The sequence below is a fragment of the Balaenoptera physalus genome, assembly GCF_965194825.1.
Source record: "Balaenoptera physalus genome assembly, chromosome: 2".
Taxonomy (NCBI): Eukaryota; Metazoa; Chordata; class Mammalia; order Artiodactyla; family Balaenopteridae; genus Balaenoptera; species Balaenoptera physalus.
Window position 1 is genome coordinate 28,773,865 of NC_138883.1, and position 23,589 is coordinate 28,797,453.

At 43.4% G+C, this 23,589-nt stretch overlaps 2 protein-coding genes across 12 annotated transcripts in view; one reads left to right on the forward strand and one right to left on the reverse strand.

The window, feature by feature from the left end:
- The first annotated feature begins 66 nt into the window (after nucleotides 1–66).
- Nucleotides 67–16,942, forward strand: FAM161B (FAM161 centrosomal protein B). 2 transcript variants are annotated; one of them, XR_014261030.1, is made up of 10 exons: nucleotides 67–181; nucleotides 2,280–2,599; nucleotides 3,374–3,924; nucleotides 5,484–5,830; nucleotides 6,314–6,441; nucleotides 8,306–8,470; nucleotides 8,700–8,799; nucleotides 10,246–10,388; nucleotides 12,917–13,056; nucleotides 15,863–16,942. XR_014261030.1 is itself a non-coding variant. In XM_082451661.1 (9 exons), the coding sequence occupies exons 1-9, from the start codon at nucleotides 128–130 to the stop codon at nucleotides 15,864–15,866; spliced, it is 1,812 nt and encodes a 603-aa protein (XP_082307787.1). In that variant the 5' UTR covers nucleotides 67–127; the 3' UTR covers nucleotides 15,867–16,942. The 2 variants fall into 2 exon arrangements, 1 of the variants encoding a protein (XP_082307787.1); XM_082451661.1 differs by lacking the exon at nucleotides 12,917–13,056.
- Nucleotides 13,155–23,589, reverse strand: part of ZNF410 (zinc finger protein 410) — a 41,563-nt gene continuing 31,128 nt past the window's right edge. For 8 of the 10 annotated variants that reach the window (XM_082451755.1, XM_082451748.1, XM_082451754.1 and 5 more), the window contains 4 exons: nucleotides 21,659–21,784; nucleotides 20,761–20,901; nucleotides 19,262–19,389; nucleotides 13,155–13,958 (listed from right to left, as the gene is read on the reverse strand). In XM_082451755.1, the coding sequence (XP_082307881.1) occupies nucleotides 13,920–13,958; nucleotides 19,262–19,389; nucleotides 20,761–20,901; nucleotides 21,659–21,784 (434 nt within the window). In that variant the 3' untranslated portion in view covers nucleotides 13,155–13,919. Of the gene's footprint in view, nucleotides 13,959–19,261; nucleotides 19,390–20,760; nucleotides 20,902–20,921; nucleotides 21,120–21,658; nucleotides 21,785–23,589 lie in introns of those variants that run through there. The other 2 variants (XM_082451753.1, XM_082451756.1) reach the window with 2 other exon arrangements.

Here is a 23,589-nt window from a genome sequence, read left to right on the forward strand (position 1 = left end):
ATCCGCCTGGGAGCCAATCAGAGGCCCAAGCTAGAAAGGGGCGGAACCTGACCCGCTTAGCTTGCACCTCCACGGCCGCTGTCATCCCCGCTGTCTCCGCCGCTTCTGCCTCTTCCCCGCTGAGACGATGACCGTGGGCAGGTCTGCAGGAGCCTCCGGCGGCGCTCAGTGGAGCCGTCAGGTGAGCGGGGAAAAAGAAGGGGAGTGATCGTGTCTGCGCCCCGGAAAGAAATCCCGAAGAGAGGAAACTGTTTGAAGTTGCCTTGGGGACAGACGGCAAGGGCGTGTCACAGGGGCGTGGGATTAAAATGGGCAGTGTTTACGGAGGCGGACTCTTATCTCCGGGACCTGAACCCCTTGAACCCTTACGTCAGGCTCTTCATAGAACCATAGAAATGGCCCCCAGTTTCCGCTTATCCTCTCAACCGCCCCAGGACTAATAGCACGATTGTTGTCTCCATTTTGTAGAAGAGAAAAATGAGGCACAGAGAGATTAAGAAATTTGCCCCCAAATTCATGGAGACAAAGTAAATTGGCGGTCGCTTAGGGGTTAGGGAATGAGGAGGGTTAGGGAAAATAGGGAGTGACTGCTAAATGGAATGGAGTCTTTTGGGGGGTTATTAAAATTGATTGTGGTGATGGTTGCACAACTCTGAGTATACTGAAACCCAATGAATTGTACACTTGTATGAATTGCATAGTAGGTGCGAATTATAAAAATAAAGTCGCTTTTTAAAAAAGGAATTTTCCTAAAATCACACGCTCTTTAGTAGCAGAGCGAGGGCTAGAGCACATACATACCTTTGACTCAGAATCCATTGTTCTTTTCAGTATTAGAGCCGGACCCAGTTCAACCATCACCAAGTGTCACTTGGAGGCCTGCAGCGGCCCGTCCCAACTGGTTTCCAGCCGCAACCAACCAGTCACCCTGTGCGGTCCCATCATGGCCCCGGCCTGCTTCTTTCAGGATATCTCTTGCTATTATCCTCCAAGCACACTGGCCCTCTTTCTACCTCTCCAGAAGTCCAAAATTTTGTCCCTGCCTCAAGGCCTTTGTATTTGCTTTTCTTCGAGCCCCAAACCCTCTTACCCCAGATCTTAGCAAGGCTGAAGTTTTTCTCACCAATCAGGTGTCAGTCTAAAAGTCCTCCACAGTGAGAAAGTACAAATCATCCAGGACTGGGAAAGTAAAACTCAGACTATAATAGACCCAGATGAGGCCAGCAGCAAGATCAGCAGAAATCAGTATTTCCCACAGGGCCACACTGTACCTGCAAAACGACTAATACCCCATACTTCTAAATGATTATGCTTACTTATCAATTACTTACTCAGCCCTGCTTTGCTCTTGTCACCTTTTGAATAAAAATTGCTCATTCACCCACTTACTAAACTGTGCCCTCTTTATGACAGCATCCATCCATCCTTGCTTCCCCTAACCCTCCTCAGAATCATTCAGGACCAGCCAACCCTAGAAAAAGCCCCCACCCCGCACCAAGTTCCCTATACTTTCCCATGGTATGCTGTAGCAAATTAACAAACCTAGTTCTGATTACAGGTACATTCCTAGTGGTCTTTATCTGATGGGCTTTTATCAACAGAAAAGCGTCCCATAGCCACTCCATCACTCTATAATCTCACAGTTTCATGGCTTTTATTGAATTTATTACCATCTTACATTATCTTTCTCCCTTCACTAGGATGTAAGCCTCATGAGAGTAGGGACCTTGTTTGTCTTGTTCGCAGCCTAATACTCAATGCACATTAGGCACCCAGTAAATGTTTTCTGAATGAATGGAGTATTTAAGCCCAGTTGGATTTCCCACTTTCTAGGACTCTTTCAGCTAGACCACACTGTCTCCTGTTAATTACTCATTCCTAGTAACAGGGTAGGAATTAGCTAGAATATGAGGAAAGCAGAGGTATAGACAAGGGAAGCAGGAAAAGGAAGATTGGCAACAAGTAGGTAAAACCCAAGTAGGGCAGGTCCCAGAGTGTGGCCAAAGTTACAGGTAGGATTCCTGGAGAGCAGGGGTGCATGGTGAAGGTAGGTTCTCCATAAATGCTCACCGGACTGCATGAACCAACTTCAGCTCTCTGTTTCCCTTTCCCGCCCTTCAACCAAGCACACCTCATATACCAATATGTGAAATTTCTTTAAAGCAAGGAACACATTTTTCTTTTTCCCCCACCCCAGTCCCTAATGTATACTTATTTAAAATGAAATTAGTAGTTAAGTTTTTAAATCACAGCTTGACCCACAGTCTATTTCATTTCAGATATTTCCCCCCAAATCCTCCTCAGACACAGAGGCAGAAGAGGAGCTGTGTGGGGATGGGCTGGTTTTGCCCAGGGCTGGCAAACTCAGTGAGTTCATCAGCCCAGAGGAGGAGACAGATTCTACTTCTGACTCAACTGCGAGTTTTTACGAGACCCTGCAGGCACTAAGGCAGAAAGGCAGGTGGTGCCTGTTGGAATCCCTTTATCTGTCTGACCCAGACAGTGATGAAAGCCTCTCTGAAGATGATGAGGACCTGGAGAGTTTCTTCCAAGACAAAGGCAGGGGGAAGCCGCAGGTGCAGTCCCCCCCGTCTCCGAGGTAAGGCAGTGCAGTTCAACAGCTGCCTCACTGCACAACTCTGGCCAAGTCACATCATGACTCTGGGCCTCATCTTCCTCCTCAGTAAAACAAAGACCACTCCTGTAAGTGCCACCTACCCAGGCTTCAGCCCAGAATCAGCCAAACGTGTTCTGATTCCTACCCAGCAGTCCTGAATCACTTTGGGTAACCTTGAGTCACCTGAAGGTTTGGAATCAATTAAAGAGATGCCTTTCCCAAATATACTACCTCCCTGAGAATGGCAACAAGTTTCATTTCCCTTGGCCAAGCCCTGCTATATGCCCATATACTTTATCTCATTTAATATTTACTTTCTCCTCCCAATCACCCTGTAAGTAGATACTATTTTTGCCATTCTACAGATGAAGAAATTGAGGTTCCAAGAGAACCTTGCTCAAGGTCACACAGCTGGTAATTGTTTGAAGCAAGATTGGAACCTGGGCCTGACTCTAAAGGCTTCCTGTGCACCACTACACTCTTCTCTCTACCGAATGAAAATATTAAGAGTGCAAAGTGGCAATTCTTGGGTCCATTCTAAGGAGAGACTTTCTACTAGGGCTGCTAGGATGGCCTGTGGGAAGGAGAGAAGCCTGGTTGAGAAAGGCGCAGGCCTAGAGGCCTGTGGGGCTGCGATGTGAGGCTGAGAAACTAACTGTGACCTGCCGGAAGGGAGGGGGAAGGAGGAGGATCTTGGAGGAGCCGGGCCTCCTGGCCCCCCTGTCCTCCACGCACAGAGCTGCTCTCTCCCCGCAGGTGTGGCTCCATGAGGCGCTGCAGCTCCTTGAGCAACCTGCCCTCCGATCTTCCCAAGGCTCAGCCTCAGCCACCCTCCAGCTCCAGGCCTCTCTCCCAGCACAGAAGCATCAGCTCCTGGGCATCATCCATCACCGTCCCTCAGCCGTTCCGCATGACGCTGCGCGAGGCCGGGAAGAAGGCCCAGTGGCTGGCCTCGCCTGCCTCCTTTGAGCATGAGAGGCAGCAGGCCCAGAAGCAGGGCCAGGAGGAGGCCGAGTGCCACCGGCAGTTCCGGGCACAGCCTGTGCCTGCGCACGTCTACCTGCCCCTCTACCAGGAGATCATGGAGCGCAACGAGGCACGCAGGCGGGCAGGGATCCAGAAGAGGAAGGAGCTGCTCCTCTCTTCCTTGAAGCCCTTCAGCTTCCTGGGGAAGGACGAGCAGCGAAAGAAAGCCATTCAACAGAGGGACCTAGTCACCACAGCTAAGGCCAAAGTCCCCAAGCAGAAGGCCACCAGGAGGATCCCCAAGTCCATTCTGGAGCCAGCCCTCGGGGACAAACTCCAGGGTAAAGACATCCTTGCCTCTGGCCTGCCTCCTGCCTGGGGGTACCAAGCGGTGCTGTGGGGATTTAGTCGGGTCAGGGGTCACCCTGGCTCAGGGATGGGCTGTTCGGGCGGACCCGCTAGAGGCCTTGCTCAGTGCCGGCCACGGGGTAGGGTTGGGTCTGCCCGTACAATGGGGGCGCCTAGTCGGGAGAGGAGTAGGAGGCCCCGGGTTCATCCTGTTGACCTCACCTGGCTCAGTGAGTGGATACGAAGGCCTCTGCGGCAGCACGGGTGCCAGAGCAGAGAACCACTCAGAGACATCTGAGTACCAGCCTAGGCCAGCGCCACCACTAGCCAGCTGCCCCGAGGAAAGCCCCCCACATCCTGTGAGGTACTCATTTCAAGACGCATAGCTCAGTTAAAGGACTCTGGCTTTATTCGCTCATTCCATAGCATGTGCCACGTCCCAGGCGTGAATAAATAGATGTGGAGTTTGCGGACATGGGAGGGAGACAGACAGATAATTACAAATGTGATAAGTCACTTGCAGGAGTTAAAGGGGGAAGCCTAGGGGTCCAATGTCACCTATAACAGAGGGACCTGACTTAGAGTGCGGTGAGCGGTGGGAACAGTTAGGGAAAATCCCGAGGGAAAGTGAGCGCTGACCCTGAAGGAGGAGCCATGGTGAATTCAATGAAGAGGGAAGAAGAGTGTACCAGGCAAAGATAATAGCATGGAGGTAAGAAAGCTGAGCACATTCAAGGCATGGAAAGGTAGAGGGGAGACAGAAGAGGAGCGGGGGGCGGGACAGACAGGCACAGGCCAGACCTGGGGCCTTGTAGGCCATGGGGGGGAGTTTGGACTTCATCCCAAGGGCAGGGGGAGCCACTGAAGGGTTTTAAGTAGGGTGGCTCATGATCAGATACGAAGTTCAGAAAGCTCACTCTGCTGTGGAGATAATTATAGGGGGACGGGCAAGTCCAGAGGGATGTTGATCTGTAGGAGCCTATTTCAGTGATTCAACTGAGAAATTATGAAACTAGTAGGGAGGATGAAAAGAGGCTGGACCGGAGAGAGGTTAAAGAGGAGGAGGCGGCAGGACTGATGAGCGAGGAGGAGGTGAGAACAATGTGGGCAGTGGGCTTGGGCAGTTGGGTGGACGGTGGGGCCCCTGCCTGAGAAGGGAGACCTGGGAGAGGAGCAGGTGACTGGCCCATCCCTCCTGCTCCATCTCTGAAGAAGGAACTGTAGAAAGTGCTCAGTAAGTGTAAATGGTAGCTGCTTCTGCAGCCTGATTGGCACACAGCAGTGATGTCCTAGTCAGCATTCATTAAGGCACTCTCCAGGAAAAATAAGGAAGTTGATTTGCAGTGTTTGCCGTTTTCATGGTATAAATACTCCTATCCTGGCCAATTTCAAGCTTTCCACACGATGCCAACTAGCTCGGAAAATTCCTGAAAAGTTAATGCTGAGTTCCAGCACACTAACTGCGAGTGTTTAAGAGGGAAAGCTCACCACACCTTTTGGTTTGAGGCTTGGTCCCTTCTCACCCCTCGCTCCCCTGACTTCTTCTCCACAGAAGCTGAGCTCTTGAGGAAAATTCGCATCCAAATGAGAGCCCTGGACATGCTCCAGATGGCCTCCTCCCCCATCGCTTCCTCCAGTGGCCGGGCTGACTCACAGCCTCGAATAGCCACCCGGACCCGGGAGGAGAAGCTTGGGTTTCTGCACACTGACTTTGGATTCCAGCCTCGGGTGAATCCTGCCGTCCCTGACTATGAAGAACTTTACAAGGCCTTCCAGAAAAGAGCTGCCAAGAGAAGAGACACCCAGGAGGTGACTCGCAACAAGCCCTTCTTGCTGAGAACCGCCAGTCTGCGTCGTACTCCTCGGCCCTGTGATGCTGCCGCCTCTGAAGGGAGGAGGGTGAGAGCCCAGGCCACTGCAGGAGGGTCAGGGCTGAGGCCCTAAATACAGGAGGGGCCAGGTCTCAATGGAAGGCACTTCTCATGACACTTCTCTATCTTAGTTTTTTTAAAACACTGGCTCAGCTGTAAGCAGATCCACGGTTCCTAAAAATTTAAGACCACAAGAATACTTCCCTTCCTTCCCTCTCTGTAGAGGGATTTTGCAGAAATAAGTGCAAACAAGTCTGGAAGGCAGGGAGTTGGGGTCAATTGCCATGTCCCAATACCAATTCCAAAGAACTCTTCTCATTTAATTAAAAACTTTGGGATTGATATCCAAATCTTGGCCCTGTTTAACTAAACTCAAGATCTCATTACCCTTGCCTTAATCCCAAGAAAGAACTGAAGATTCTGACTAGTCCTCTGCTGAAATCGATTCCTAGTTAAGATAGAAACTAATTGCACATGCTGTCCTACCAATATTAGCCTTCATTTCTTCTAGGAATCTCCACAGCCACCCGGCACACCCCTACCAAGGAGTCGTTCTCTGAGTGGCCTTGCTTCCCTCTCTGCCAACACCCTCCCCGTGCACATCACAGACGCCACCAGGAAGAGGGAATCTGCAGTCAGGTGAGTGGTCAGCCTGCATGAGACCCACAGTGCTCAGATCTTGGCCCCAATGCTGGAAAGCACTCCGCTGCTGGGCCTTCTCTCCTGTTATCAGAGAGACCGAAAGGGGTGGAAAGGGAGTCTTGATCAGGACAGGAATTCATGTGACTCTCCACACTTAGTGCTGGAGAACACTTAACCATCACTCAGCCAATATTCTTGGGGGACTTACTTTGTGCCAGGCACAGCGTTAAGGCTGGAGATACCTTATAGAACCTGTAGTTTAATATCTAGTCTGAAATACAGAAAGGCAAAGAAGCAACTATCAAATCTTGTGAGTAGCACAATGATGGGGAAATGCAGGGGACCGTGTGTGGGAGGGGCACTGGGCAGCCTGGGTCTTCTGTAATAGATGCCTAAGGTGAAACCTGAAGAATGAGAAGTCAGCCAGACAAAGGCTGGAAAGAAACAAGTTTCCAAACAGAATAACATGCGTAAAGACCCACTGGTGAAAGAGGAAGGAAGCATTAGGAACAGGAATTCAGAGAAGCCTGAACCTGTGTGTGTGAGCCTGCCACAAAGAAGATGAGGCATCCATCGCATAGATTTGAGATTCTCTGAGATTCATCTTGGGGAACTATTAGAAGTCGGTTGGGAAGCAGGAGCCTCCTTATTTTTAACTCTTTAACTGACCTCTGTCCTGGTAGTCTCATCCAGCCAGCACCCCAGCAGGAGTTCCTCCGCTAGGCCTCTGAGCTGAAGTCAGCAGGAGAGGTCATGCTGTAACTGGTGGCTTAGCTCTGGGAGAGGACTGGCACCTCGGTGCCTTCCTGTGGGGCTCACAGAGGAGTACATGGAATCTACTTGGCCCTTTAAGACCCACAACAGGGATTTTAGAGATGTATTTAGCATCCAAGGGATACTCCCTTCTTCCTCAAATTTCACAGAGTTACTAAATCAAGGCTAAATGCATCAGAATCCTGAGGTCCCACTACGATAGGTCTCATGAACCAGACGGTGGCCCACCTGCAGAGAATGTCCATATCTGCGTTCTGGCAATAGCGAGTTTGACATATTAGCAGATTAAACTGTTATACCCTCCTTCCTAATAAGTCCATTTGAATATGAACACCCTACTGCAAGAGTCTTGACTGTTTTTTCTTTTGGTAGAACTCTCCATAGTACCTTGTAGAATGATACTTGTACAAACTAAGTGCTGCAGGTTGACCCCAAATTGTGCATTGAGGGAGGCCCATTTCCAGTTCTCTGTGGAAATGCAGGTTTGTATTCCCAAAGGACCATGAACCCAGGCACCTTCCAGCCCACCATTTACAGCACAGTTGTCAAGGGCAGAGGCTTGGGAGTCAGACATCCTGGTTCTAATCTTGGCTTTTCCACTGGCATGCTGGGTAGCTTCAAGCAAGTAGTTTACCCTCCCTGAGGCTCAATCTTGTTGCCTATAAAAAGGGAGACCTACAGTCCTTACCTCACAGGGCAGCTATGAGAATTTAAGCTAATGGCTATAAAGCACTTATTGGTGCCTGTCTGCACGTGGTTCAGTGTAGGTAGCTCAGCAAATGGTAGCAATTAGTATTATTTTGTTTCCAGATGGCAAGACACCTGAGTGTAAGAATATTTTAACTCATGTTTTTCAGTTCAATTAATGAACTTCTCCTGGGGTAGAAACTCATTGTCCATAGTGCTGGGAAGGCTTCATCTGCCAGTGCATTTAATCCAGAATCTTCTTCTTTCTGAAATGCCAGTGTAGTAAATTACTCACCCATTCATAGAAAAAACCAACTGACTTTCCAGAGAGGTTACTAAGATTGCTTTTAAGTATACCCAGGTTGGTCATTTGTATTCTTTTTGTGCCTCTTCCCTTTAGACGTTCACTTGAGAAAAAGGACAAAGCAGATCAAAGTACTCAGTGGTCGGAGATGCACAAAAAGAAGTGTCAGGCGATATCTAAATCTGTGACCTTGCGTGCGAAAGCCATGGATCCCCATAAAAGCCTGGAGGAGGTGTTCAAAGCAAAGCTGAAAGAGAATCGGTCGGTGTCCTCCGTGTGTCTAAGGGATAACTATCTTGGGAGCCATTTGCCTTGAAAAATGGCAAAATGGGGTTATTACAGTAGGCTCCTATAACCATAGAGTCAAGGATTTTGCCAGGCACAGTTAGGAATTTACAATGTCTGTGGGAGTTATTCCACTTAACTGAAATTAAAGGTATTCCTGATTGGAAAAACCTGGAATTCATTCTAAAAATCTTGTTAATTCCAGGAACAATGACCGTAAAAGAGCAAAAGAGTATAAGAAAGAATTGGAGGAAATGAAGAAGAGAATACAAATAAGGCCCTATCTCTTCGAACAAGTTACCAAGGTAAATCTAAACCGTCATTCACTTTCTTTCTGTCTTAGATGAAAGGGCTCTTAGAAATTATGAAACAGCTTAATATCTGGGTATTAAACACTTCCTTTAGGCTCAGAAAGATTCTAAGCTTGGCTCATTTTATTACTACCATCTTTCCCCAAAGTAAGTAGTGCACTGGTGAACATTGGACTGATTTCATCCAAGACTGGATTCCAAAGGCATCTATAAAGGGATATTTCACTTCCTGGGGTTTTCTCTATAGTCTAGCCTTCAGCTTGAATCAGAGTACAGGTTAGATCCCAGGCATACAATTGACAGTTTGGCTGTGTTGGAGTATCTTTAACTTACTAATGTCATCTCTCCTCCTGTAGTGCTGGTGCCCTGGGCACCCCCAGCCTCTACAGCTGTGGCACATTTATAGGTCTTCAGGGGTTGAGATGCTCACAAGCACCCCACAAGGCCTCTTCCAGATTTAGTGGCTTTCTGGCTGGAAGAGTCACTTTAAAATGTTCTCTAGATTCCTAGGGAAGTTGGACGCAGTTGAGATCTCCCTAAGGAAGCTCTGGGGCTACTTGAACAGTCTTAGAAAGGCCACCGTCCCAGATAGCTTTGAGCTGCATCAAGCTCTGTAGATCTCTCTCCTCTCCAGAGTTTCAAACAAAAGTTGGCATTCCCTAGTGACCTGGTTCCAAATGTTGGGCATTATCTTATAGCCAGTGCATTATTTAGGCATTTCCTGGGTCCAGTCCTCCCCAGTCCCCTACATATTACACACACACTGGACTGTCTTGGATTTACTTAGCAACTTGCATTGCTAAGTAAAAATTTCTCATAATGACGTTTGCTCTTCATGTTAGCTTTTTCCTAGCAAGCTCATTCTCAGATCTCAAAAGATCTTTCACCACTCTAGGAAAAATACAAAGTACTCTATATGACTTTGTTCTTGAACACTTAAACAAGCAAAAAATAACCTTTTTCTGGTCTACATGCATACCATCCATCCTGTTAAGAATGTTACAAGTGCAGCTTATTTTCCATTTGTTATATTTCAGTGTTCCTGATGATGGTTTGGTTGCTTTTAAATGTTAAAAATGTTTTTAGTCCATCTTTTTCATCTGGGTCTCACTTGGTCTTCCAAAAATCTAAATCCTTGCCTCACAAAGGTGTGGTTCCCAAAACAACAGTTGCCATCTCCTGAGAGTATTAGAAATACAGAATTGCGGGCCCCATCTGAGAACTACCTAATAAGAATCTGCATTTTAACCCGATCTTCAGGTAGTTCCTATGTACTTTAAAGCTTGAGAATAAGGCTCTAAGTAATTTTCATACAAATCTGTGTCCAGCACTACAGGGGGGTGGTGGGGTGGAAAAGCAGTATTACAAGCATACAGATTAAGCAAGCAATTTAAAATTATCTGGTAATTCAGCTACAGCAGATTAATTTCCATTCCACAGGACCTTGCCAGGAAGGAAGCAGAACAACGGTATCGAGACACCCTGAGGCACGCTGGGCTGGATGAAGACTTTGTGAGGAACAAGGGTCAGGGCAACCGGGCTTTACAATGGAAGGAGCAATCAGCAGGCCGTGATTGTCCCAGGTAATCAGAGATACTGCTGTCATCCTGCAGCTCTCAAGTTGCATCCCTAGTAACGCCACTGGGAGGAAGCTTTAGAACAGTCACTCATATTTTGAGATCACAATCCTGTATTTATAGAATACTAATCTAGAGATCTCCAAGTAACACATTTAAATTTGGTGAGTAGTGCAGTTGTGAATAAAATATAGCTATTGTGTATTAGGTCTAGATTCCTTCAATTTGAAACAGATCATTTTTCCAATCCCAGTCCAATGCCATCAGTCAAAAGTACTTCTACTTCAATTCTGAAGAAAAATCATGTATATTTTTACTTCCTATAAAATGATAAACTACACTCTTCGTTTACTTACTTATTGGATAAGTGAAAGTAAAAACCATTACAGGGCCACAATAAAAGCTGTAAATATCCTGTACAATCAAAGCCTTTCTTTTCCCCTCAGCTTGGTCACCATGGCTTGTTCAAATCTAGCTTTTTAAAAAAAATAAATATATTTATTTATTTATTTATGGCTGCGTCAGGTCTTCTTCGTTGCTGTGCGCGGGCTTTCTCTAGTTGTGGTGAGCGGGGGCTGCTCTTCATTACTGTGCACAGGCTTCTGACTGCGGTGGCTTCTCTTGTTGCGGAGCACAGGCTCTAGGCACATGGGCTTTAGTAGCTGTGGCTCGTGGACTGTAGAGCACAGGCTCAGTAGTTGTGGCGCACAGGCTTAGTTGCTCTGTGGCATGTGGGATCTTCCCAGACCAGGGCTCGAACCTGTGTCCCCTGCATTGGCAGGCAGAGTCTTAACACACTGCGCCACCAGGGAAGTCCCAAATCTAGCATTTTTTAAAAGCAACTCATTAGCACCACCTCCTCCATTGATATCATATAAGTCAAAGGGAGAAAAGCACAGTATTTCTATTACTCTCAATTTTGTTTTAAGTCCTAGTAGCCCTTCCCCTAATTCCTATCTCAGTTTTCCCCCTAGAAATTTGCCTTTATACCCCATACAAAATAATTATAATGTTGAAACCATGCTTAAGCCTTACACGATGCTTCCTTTGATTTAAAATTTAAAATTTTATAATTCTTTAATTTATTCTGCAGCACTCATGAAACTATGTAAACTCGGCATCAGGAATCCACGGCAGGATTTAGAAGAATCTCTAGAACAGCCTACAAGCCCCAAGAAAGAACTAGAGGAGCTGTCTTATGAATTACCAGATAATCTCAAATCATTTGGTTAATCAGTATACTTAAAACTACTGCTTTCGAATAATATCAAGCAGCTACCTTGGGGTTGAGTCAAGGCAGGCAAAACTTGGGTTTTGAGTCATGGTTACTTTTGGAGAATGGGGGAAAGAAAAGTAGATAACAGAGAATGGTCCAAGTAAATCAAAGTGGAGAAGTTCAGGGTAGAGGGATCAGAGCTAATTAAGGGTTCTTGCTTTGTGCCTCACACTTAAGCATACAGGTACAGAAAAAAGGGCATAAGCCCAAATGCCTACAGAGGCTAGTCAGGAAACAAATGGGTCAAATGGGCTGGCTGTCAGATTAGCAGGAGATAGTAGAGACTAGAGAATATCAACCCTGATGGAATACAGGCCCAGAATTGCCAGATCAACCACATTTTCAACAGAAACCAGAAATGTGCATGTCGGCAACTAATTTAAAACTTACTGGAAATTCCCTGGCCGTCCAGTGGTTAGGACTCCACGCTTTCACTGCCAAGGGCGTGGGGTTCAATCCCTGATCGGGGAACTAAGATCCCACAAGCTGCGCAGCCCAGCCAAAAAAAAAAAAATTTATTTGGAAATAATATGTGGGAAAAACAAAACATGTTTGTATATCAGATTAGCCCATGGGGGATGACAAGTTTGCAACCCCAAATATGGGGTTTCTCAGCCTCAGCACTATTGACATTTTGGGCCAGAGGAGTCTGTGTTGGGTGAGGGAGCTATACATTGTAGGATGGTTAGCAGTACCCCTGGCCTCTATTAACTAGATACCAATAGCACCCCTCTCCTCAGTTACGACAACCAAAAATGTCTCCAGATATTACGAAAAGTCCCCTGGGTGGCAAAATGTCCTTGGTTGAAAACCACTGTTCTAGTATAAAAGTAAGGCTACTGGAAGCCAAAACTGGCATTTTAAGAATACAAGTAATTGATATGAACTCAGTCTATCTAGCACAGGATAATTATGCATGTCATTAACAAATTAAGAACTATAATTACTTTATTTAAAACAGCAGTTAATTCTTTGCTGTTATCTGCTTAGAATGTGTCACTCTGTGCATGTGTGTACTATGTTAGCATGAGGTTCATTTTAATAAATTTGAAACTTCTGACAGCCATGATTTTCTAGTAGGTGATCTCTGGATACTTTTCTTCTCACCAATAATAATGAAATAGTCTCTCTCAGTAACTCTAAAGACAGGATGATGGTAGCAAGAGTGCCTACTCTGACAGAAGAACCTTTCTCATGTTTTTTAAAGTATCTTTCTGGAAATATTCAAAAATATCTGTTATTATTGCCATTTTTCCAGACTCAAACATGGTCCTTTTGGTGATGACAAGAACGATACTCTGATAACTACCACATGGGTTTGCTAGTTGGAGATGAAGATGCTCATGTCATCTTCCCCAAGACTTCTGAGCTCAGTTTTACCTGCATGGACTCCTGAGGGTAAATCAGTGCCCCATCTTAAAGGGAAAGACTGAATTATTTTCTTAATCTCCTCTCAAAAGGAAACAAATTTTGTTTAAAACAAGGAGCCAAAGAACTGACTGGCTGTTTTGTTTATTTAAAGGAAAAACAATTGAAGCTCTGAATCAGGTGATTTTTAACTTAAAAAAAAAACAAAAAACAAAAAGCAAAAAACAAACAACCTCTTAACATGCTACTGTATGTTCCATAAACAAAGAAAGCAAAGTGGCCAAGTAGAGGTGTATAGGACAAGATAGTACCTCAGCCTGGGCCAAGCAGGGATTCAAGTAATTTATTTTTTTGAAGACCAGTGGCAGAGAGTCTCTTACTCAGGTTGCTAAAGGGAGAATGTCACAACAGAACTGACACCACTCCCTTCTCGAAAGCAACAAGGCATCTTGAAAGCTTAACTTCTTGGTGAAGTTTTATGGTTGGTGGCAGGATTTAGTTCACCCATGTGAAAAGACAGCTCAGTATGGGATGAAAACTCTTCAAAGGAAAACCTCCCCTCAACAGTCTTACTGAGAAACTTCAGCCAACAAATAATCAAATTCACTTTTGGGGGAAGTCTATCCCAAAATTGTGCAGTGGGAAGAGAGGTAGGTACAGTTACCCAGCCCACATTCACTGCTTTCTTCCTTGTCTGAATCAGATGGTAGTTGAATAGAAGCTCTCCTACAGTCATCTTCTAGGCCAGGAAAGATGAACAGAGGCAAAAGTGGGGTCCTGTCCTTCACAGATTCATTTTGGTTCTGGCAAACTGTGAGCCATAAGCATCCTGTTCCCACTGCATGCACTCTGGGTTCAGGTAGAGCTGCTCTTCCAGGAGTCAGCACCCATGCTCATGTCCGTCCTTCAGTTAAATCTCCTTGGTTTAGTAACTGTAAGAGATTAAAAACAAATCTGGAATAGTTACCAGTGAATAACAGGAAAAATAATTCATACTAAGTGACAGGTTTACAATTTGGGGTGGGGAATGCATTGCAGGGGTGAGTCAGGGACAGCTAGTTCCAAATCAGAAGACATGCACAGACTGATAGATCTCATTTATGTACTGGCCTTGGGACAGCACTTTGACCATTTGATGATGCTGGCATTCCTACTATAGCAGTAAAATATCCTGATAATAATAATTATAATATCCTATAAGCCAAACTATTATTTGTGTAATCACATACTCACTAGTCAGTGATGGAGGAATCTATAACCACAGGGAAATCAGAACTGGTGGAACCAAAAATCTTACATCAGTCAGTTAGCCAAAGTACAGGCTGAAGGCTCAAGAAGAAGTAAAGGGAATGGAGTTCTACATGAGAGCTACAACCCACTCATGAAAAATCCAGGGATTTCCTGGGCTTAAAATACCTTTCCTGTGATGAGGGAAGACAAGCCTGAGAGTCTCCAATAGGGTGGCAGCTACCGTGGACATTCTACTCTACATTCAAGGTTCCTGTTGAAAGGTGTTTTTGTATAATAATTGATGAAATTGGGTTCCATTTTATTATGAAAAGAAAATGAGATGGGAATAATACAGTGAAAACAGAATAAACATTGTTTGTTAAAATCTAATCAGATAAATTCTAGAGCTGGAGATATATTTGGTGATCTTAATTTAGATGAAGGTTATTTACATAGTAGAATTCAATGGTATGGAATTTAAAGAAATTTAAAGAAAAATTTTAAACTTAGAGAAAGAAACCACAGATTTCAGTTGATACTGTGTGGTAGAGATTAGGAATGGTATATTTTTAATCTAGACCAAGATCCAGATGTTTACATTCAAACTTAGCAATGGCACTTTATGAGAAATGTTAAAGAATTTGTAATTTCTGTTTTCCTCCTTGTTTTATTTGGGAAATATTCTAAGATATAGCCAAAGCTAACTGGCAATCACTTATACTGGTTCTTGAATTCAAGAATGTGAAGTCAGTGTGGCTATGGAACCCCATTTGGGATGACCTTTAGTCCACAGAAGGTCAAAAGCCCTGGGGTCTCAGCTGGGTCTGCACAATGAGTCCTCTGTCTGATTCTCAGAAGACCTGGCCACACTGAGGAAAAATCAGAATTATCCAATTTGAACCATCTGAGTGAGAGTTAACTTGTAGTTTTTCATATATTTTCCATGATAATTTCTGACACTTGTTCTTGATAAGTTATTTTTATTTTTAGAGCATACTTACAGGAGTCCAATTAGAAGTGCATCAGCAGATTCTTACAGGTCTGATCTACAATGCATGGTGATCTTTAAAAAACAATTTGGAATGGGCATGTGTTGTTTTAAGGGTTGCTATTGCCTTCTCCTTCTCTGGCATCTGAGAATAATCCCTAAGGAGTCAATATTCCTCACTCACTGGAGGAACAGTCAGTTAGTACTTAGACCCCGGATGAGGAAGAGGATGAAGCCTGGAGCCTTTGGGGGCTTATAGCTTGAAAAAAAAATGAAGGTATTGGAGGATGTGATAAGCCCACCTTCAGAAGGAAAAGGAGGGGATGAGCGATGAAAATGCCTTGATGGGAGGAAGGTAATAATGGTATAGTAAAGGAAAGACAAAAGAAGTGAGGCTCAGACAGAAATTGTATTTGTAAATACATAAGGATCCATGAGGAAAAAGTGATAGTGAAGGATTTTCAACTACATCTAAGGGCAGCACTTTCCTCTTGTGGTGTTAATATTTTTCTATTAAGTGTCTGAGGCTTCCATTCTGAAACTGGGTACACAGGACTTAAAGGCCCTTTGTGTTCTCCTGGAGTGAAGGCCAAGTTTTCCTTTGTTTTTTTTTTTTAGGTAGTCTGTGTTATTGTGTCTGCCTGAGGCTGTGAGTGAGCATCTCCCAGACAAGGACACTCGGAAGCCAGCTACAGGTTCAAGAGAACAAATGTGCTACTACTGGACTTTCTGCATACACAAATCTGACCATGTCATACCCCATTTAAAACCATGCAGTGGCTCCCCAGTGCCCCCAGGATAAAATCATGTCCTATAAGGCCCTTAAAGAGAAGAACCAGCTTGTCTTTCCTGCTCTCATTTTTCCATCCCACACCAATCTCTCCATTCCATGTCCATCACACTCAACCCTTTGTGGTTCCATAGTCGGGCGTGCTCCCTTCTCCTTTGTACACATTGCTACCTTTACGCCTATTAAACTTCTTCCAATCCCTCCCACTTCTCCATCAAGATGATTACTATTCATCCCTCAGGTCTCAACTTAAACTCTAAAACTTATCCTATTTCCCCCAAGACTAGCACTACTACCCTGTATAAAAATTGCCAGTTCATTGACCTGTTGCCCTTCCCATTCTAAACTCTCTGTACAGCACAACTCCAGGGGCACCATTTACATAGCTATGGAGTTATAAAAGGCAGAGGTCCTAACTCTGACTCTAAGCTCTTTGAGACAGAGATTATATTTTGTTTACTACTGTATAACTAGTACCCAGCAGAGTGCCTTGCACACATCAGGTACATAATATCTGTTGAATGAATTATCTTTATTCATCTGGCATTTATTTGGGGTAATCTGGAGTGCTTCAATTAAAAAAAGGTATTTAGCAGTATGGGAGAGAAAAACTCCAAAGTTTCAAATATAAAAAAAGAAAATGGGCTTCCCTGGTGGCGCAGTGGTTGAGAATCTGCCTGCCAATGCAGGGGACACGGGTTTGAGCCCTGGTCTGGGAAGATCCCACATGCCGCGGAGCAACTAGGCCCGTGCACCACAACTACTGAGCCTGCGCATCTGGAGCCCGTGCTCCGCAACAAGAGAGGCCGCGCACCGCAATGAAGAGTGGCCCCCGCTTGCCGCAACTAGAGAAAGCCCTCGCACAGAAATGAAGACCCAACACAGCCAAAAATAAATAAATTAATTAATTAATTAAAAAAAAAAAAGAAAACGTTGAGTGTTGTGGATTGGTATATCAGGATAATAATTTGTACTAGGTACAAAAAGAAGGGGATGACTTTCCTGAACTATTTCAGAGCAACCCAATAGTTAATAAAAGTATTTCTTTTATAGAAGAATCACAGTTAATAAAAGCAGAAGGAAAAAGAGAATAAGGTATCACTGTTTTGCAAGCCCTAATGAAAAACAGATCTAGGCCATGATCAGTAATGGTTGCCAAAACTTTTACATAACCCACTGGTCAATCTTGAGATCAGTGAGGAGAACAACCAAATATCATGTGTCTCCTGATGAGATGTAGTAGGAAGCAAGAGTACCACCTATAAAATATTCTTGCCGGGCTTCCCTGGTGGCGCAGTGGTTGAGAGTCTGCCTGCCGATGCAGGGGACACGGGTTCGAGCCCTGGTCCGGGCAGATCCCACATGCCGCGGAGCAACTAAGCCCGTGTGCCACAACTACTGAGCCTGCGCGTCCGGAGCCGTGCTCCGCAAAGAGAGGCCGCGACAGTGAGAGGCCCGCGCAGCGCGATGAAGAGTGGTCCCCGCTCGCCACAACTGGAGAAGGCCCTCGCACAGAAATGAAGAACCAACACAGCCAAAAATAAATAAGTAAATTAAAAAAAAAAAAGAAATACTAAAAAAAAAAAAAAATTCTTGCCAAGAGGAAAAAACAAACAGTAATCTAATCAAGCCTCTAAATGTAATTACCAGTTTTCAGGAAGTCTGTGGATAGAGAAAGAAATCAAACAACAAAAGGAGTCAATCAACCAAAATCAGAATGTGGGAAATGCTATAAGACAAACAACCCAATTCCTTAAATAGATAGCCATACTGAAAAAAAGAGGGGGAGGACTATTAGAGATAAAGAGAATTATTAACCAAATGCAATGTATAGGCTTTGTTTGAATTCTAATTCAAACCAACCAACCATAAAAAGATTCTTTCTGAGCAAAAATTTAGAAGGCTAAGAATCAGAGGATATCAATAAATTATTGTTAATTTTGTTGGGTATGATAAAGATATAGTTATGAAAAAATATCTGTTAGAGAAATATTTACAGATGAAATGTCTATGATTTAAAATACTGCACTACAAATAAAACATCAACAGCAAACAGTAGGAAGGAAGTGATAAGAACAGTAGACAGTTAATTGTTGAAGATGGGTGACAAGTACATGGATCACTATACTATTCTCGTTCTCAGTATTTATACTCTTTGAAAACTTCCATAATAAAACATTTTAAATAGATAAACGAAGAGGGGAACAAATAAAGGAAGACTCCACAGGTGAGACATGTTCCAAAGCGGTTACCAGGAGAAGGTGACTTAGGGAAGAACCAATGATACCAAATAGCAAAAACTTTCAATATAACATAAGCAAGACTGAGACAATGGGTCGCAATGATGAATACAAGGAAAGGTCCTGGAAGAAACATTAACATGCATGCCCAGAGCCTTCTGATCCTGGATATCCTCAGAAATATTACAGAAAAATTGAGACCATTCAATATAGGATGCAGAGTCATTTGAATGCTATAACAGCAGACTGTGGTCTATAGGCTATAATGAAAGGAAAAGTGAAAGATACTATAACACCAAAGCCAGAATATACAGGCTTTGGCAAAAGCTTATGCATATGAAACGAGCTCATGAGGAAGTCATCTACCTCCACGACACAAGGCCAAAAAAATATCCTAAGATTCTAGAAGCCCAACCGGTTTTCATTCTGTTTTCCGGGTCAGAGCCAAAAAAACAGAGTAAGGGGTGCTTAGAATCAATCTAAAAGCCCCTTTGATTTACATGATGGTTCTCACTCAACAAGCAAGTGGACACATTCTCATATGCCCAGTTGGTTCAGCCTGGTATCTCCGAGACAACTGGCCCTAGCAAAATGAATGATAATTATTTCTAATGATTTTGTCTCTATCTTTTTTGCTCAAGGACTACTTTGTCCCAGGATGTTATTTTCTTTATAAAACAAAAGCAGCATTTTCATCGCAAGTGAGGCAAGAACAGGAGGAGCCGATCTCATTAATTAGGGCATGTGTATCAAGGAAACTAGGGCTCAGAGTCCCAGCTGTGAATGACCAATCTCCCAATTCAGCAGACCCTAATACTCAGGTTCCTTTCAAACCTGGACTCATGCTTAGCTTAAGGTAAGATATTCTAATCAAAGTCTCCAGGAAAGGGAAATTGGAGAATTTTTTCAGATCCTCTGAAATAGATTCCCAATCATTCTCCACATTAATCTCCACGGAAACAAAGTAAGGGCAAGAGATAGTTTTACCTCCTGTGGATTTACGGCAGTTAAGACAGACACCTCATATGACTGCCTCCCTGACTGCATGGTCACCAAATGATGCGTCACATCAGGCACTGAAGACAGAGGACGTGGGGATCCTTCAGCAAGCACCTCTGAAACAGCAGAAAAATGTTTCAATGCAAAGTGAATCCACAGATCTACCTACCTACTTTCATTATCAAATCTCTCATTAAGAACTCTTAAAACTGTTCCCTGAAAAACTGAATCCCACATTCCTGTGTTTCTTCCAAATTAATTCCTGCCTGATAATCACTATCAGTGAATTTGGAACGTATTACAAAAGGGGGATGGGAAGAAAAGGCAAGAAATCTTGATATAACAGCTGACCATTTTTCAGTATGCCAATTTAGAGTAATATGGCTTTAGCACTATTAACTGGATTAAAATTGCTTATGAATCAGGGAACCAGAGCCAACCCTTAAAGCAGTCACCAGTGATGGAAATAGTGCAATACGTGCTAGTCAAGAGCTTAAACCTGGCTCCAAAGTTCCTTCTCACTGTCTCTTCCTCCCTTGAGACTTTTCTCCTTAGTATCATTTATGAAACAGAAGAGGCTTATTGTGGAAGCACACTCTGGGCCTTGTAGGCTCCATATATAAGTTACACAAACATGGTCTTTATACCCAAAACTGACTGACTGCCATATGAGTAACGAAAACAAAGGATCTCAGACTTATTAAATGTTCATCAGCAGAATCACCACGAAGATCTTCTGGAAATTGCTTACACATAAACCACTTAGCTCTCAAATAAATTAAGAGTATCTTCTAGGGGCTTTCTAGCTTATATTGCTCTTCCAGGATACCACATAACTTAACGTTTGCTTATACACTGTCTTCTTCTCACTCAATGTTGTTTCCCATATGTAAGTTTTGACTTCTCAACTAGATTTTAAGGTCCCTGTCTTCTACTTTTCTTTCCCATGGTGCCAGGTACACAGTAGGCACTGAATAAATGCATGCTGACCTCACCTGTTAAGTTTTTCAGAGAAGAGGGCCTGGCCTGTGTAACTTGGGTGAAATTTCTATACCAGAGAGGAGCAACTGTTTCCTAGAGAGCCCTTTCTTTTCTCCAGAAGATATGGCTTTTGAAGGTATGGAGAAATTGCTTTAATTCTCCTCTGTAAAACCTGGTTATGTTCTGTTTAAATATTTTAAAAGTTAAGTTCTTCCATAACTGCAATAGGAAAGATAGAAATAGTTGGGCTAGGATGCTAGGATTATGGATAATTTTCTTCTTAAAACTTTTTCTCTTTATTCTTTTGCAACATTATCTTTTCAATGAAAAAACTTTTTAAAATATTCACTTATCTACTCCAGAGACAACACAAATGCTACTCAATCATACCATTTCTACTCACAAGAAATGAACTTAATTAAAACCTCCATTTTGGAGACAACCCCATTCCTTAGTCCCTAGTTGCAGCCCATTTTCCCCAAATAAAGGAGAGTTGAAAGTCTTACCATCATCAACTCCTAGGATAGAATTGGTATTTGGTAGGTTCAAGGACTCTCCACCAAGGCTGGGCTGAGAATTCATAGACACCAGGTTTTTACTGGTTACTGAAGCCTCTTCAAGCAAACTACTGCCCATTAGTGGCTCAGCTGCACAGAGAATAGGATGTGAGAGACATACAGCAGTCAAGGCTGTGCCTGGTCCCCATTTTCCTTCACGAGAAGCTGGCTTTTTTTTTCAGAACTAAAAGTTAACCTGTATTTTGGATGCCACCTCCTCTATTTCACTTACTTTTGGGAAGCAAAAATAAACCTAGAAGGGAAGAGTTTGAGCCTCATGGATAAATACCCTTGCTTGTGATCAGCATCTGGATAACAAACATATAAAATGGGATGGGTGCATCCTTAGAAAGGAGTATTTAGAATAAAATAATTGATTAATGAAAGACATGGAAAGGAATAATAATAAAAACGTATTATCAAATTTAAGCTAGGGTAAAAAGGGAGTCATGACTGATAAGTAAAAAATGCTTAAACTCTTGTCATACAGAAATCTTCATCACAGTGACAATCAAATGATGGTTCATGGATCAGCACTAGTTACCATCAAACTCACTAGAGGAACTTTCAAAACTATAGACTCCGGGATTTTACTACCAAGTAATCTCATTTATCAGGTTGTTTTGTTTTGCTGGGGGAGAGGGGTGGACAAGCAATACACAATATATGTTTTAAAAGCTTGCAAACGATTTTACTGTACAGTTACATTTGGAAACCACTAGTCCATCAAATGAGACCAATCTCTCTACCCAAATTAGAATCAGAAAATTTCCACATCAGACAGGCCAGTTATTTGGCTTTTGGAACCCCCAAAATATAGCCCTCCACTATACCCTCTTCTCCTTACCAGTTTGTTCCTGCTCTTGACTCCCAGCTGCTCCCATCTGCAAGTGATGCTTTCTCATGTGCACATTCCTGCTCCCACTCTGAGAGAAGGTCTTCCCACAGACTTGACACTGATGTGGCTTCTCTCCTGAAACACAGACCAGGTTAAGACAGGGGAGCCAAAAAGACAGGGTACATTTCTGACAGCAAGAGAATGGACTCAAGCCCTAGATGGAGAAGCCCAGAGGATGTTAAACTAAACATTAAGAGGCTACTCTTCTCCCATTTCGCACCTTCCCCCAGCCTCTCAACCTTCAGTACACAGGGGAAGGCTGGAAAGTACACCAGGAGGGCTTAGCACACTCACTGCTCCCAGCCTCCAGTACTCTCTAGACCCACTGTACTGCTGCTTCCACAAAACAACTTCTCTGGTATAAGATCATGGTAGACACACAGAATATTTACTTCCCTTTTCAGATACAGTCTTCCATGGACCTCAAGGACATGCACTAGCCTCAAGGATTCCAACCCTGGATTCATAATATACCTTTATCCCGTTTCCTGCCACAACTCTCAGTCTTCAACGTTCACACTGGTGGTTCTTCTACACAATGATCTGAACTATCCCTTAGGTCCTCAAGTCTGAAACCCTCAACTTCTATCCCACCTACCCAGACAACCACACTTAGAGCGGGGTCAAAATCTTACGCCAAAGAACAAAAACAAAAACAAAAAAAACCCCTTATGCCTACAGGGGACTAGTAGATAGCAAAACTAAGTGAAATGACCAGAAAATTTCCAGAAGAGGCAGAATATATAGAGACAGAAAGCTGATCAATGACTGCCTGGATCTGGGGGTGGGAGCAGGAACTAACAGCAAAGGGGCACAAAGGAACTTTTGGTGTGATGCAAGTGTTCTAAAACTGGATTGTGGTGGTGATTGTACAATCCTATATATTTTCTAAAAATCACTGATGTGTATACTTACAATGGGTGAACTTTAAGGTATGTGCATTATAGGTCCAAAAGCTGTTAAAAAATAACTATAATGGATTGAAATACAGTGAATATGTAGAAACACATGAATTCAAGATAATACTAATGAGAGAGAGAGAGAAAAAAAGCAGTGAAAATGACACTACTAGAAGTAACCAGAGTACCAATTTCTTACTCTGAAAACTCACAGTTAAAAGAATTACACATTTATCCTGCCTTTCGTGTACAAATTACCAAATAGCCCTAGTTGATAGAGACCCATTATACAGAAGAATTCCGGCTAACAAATGTGAATGAATAATAGAATTAGAAAAATAACATTTTACAACCCTGCTGAAATAACGAATTCAGGCGTTATTCAGAGATGAAACCATAAGGCTGCTAGGGAACATTACAATGGGGGGATCAGGGTGTTACCACCTGAACCAACTGATCAATTTTAACAATTAAGCTCTGTATGCCTCTTGATGTGATGCAAAATGAAACACAACCACCTATAACAAAACCTTGCCAAAATCTTTGAACCTTTGAAGCTTTTAGGAAATACAGGGGAACAAGTTAAATGACAGAAAAGGAGGCAAACCAACAAATCCAGAACGTGGGATGAGCTACAGGACCAACTGACTCTGTTGTTCAATAAGTCTATAGCATGAAAAACAAGAAGTACAGATAGATCTAGATTCAAGAAGACTTACTAGCCAAGTGCAACGAGTGGACCTTGTTGGATCCTGATTTAAACAAAGCCACTTTAAAAGACATTTTTGAGACAATTGGAAAAAAATTAAACATGGAGTGAATCTCAGATAAAACCAAGGAGTTATTGTTAATTTTGATAGATATGATAACAGCATTATTGTTATGTAAAAAAGTATTTTTCTCTACTTTTATGTATGTTTGACAAAATTTTACATAATAAATAAAGAACAGTAAAATGAAAACACTCTACAAGCCAAGCAA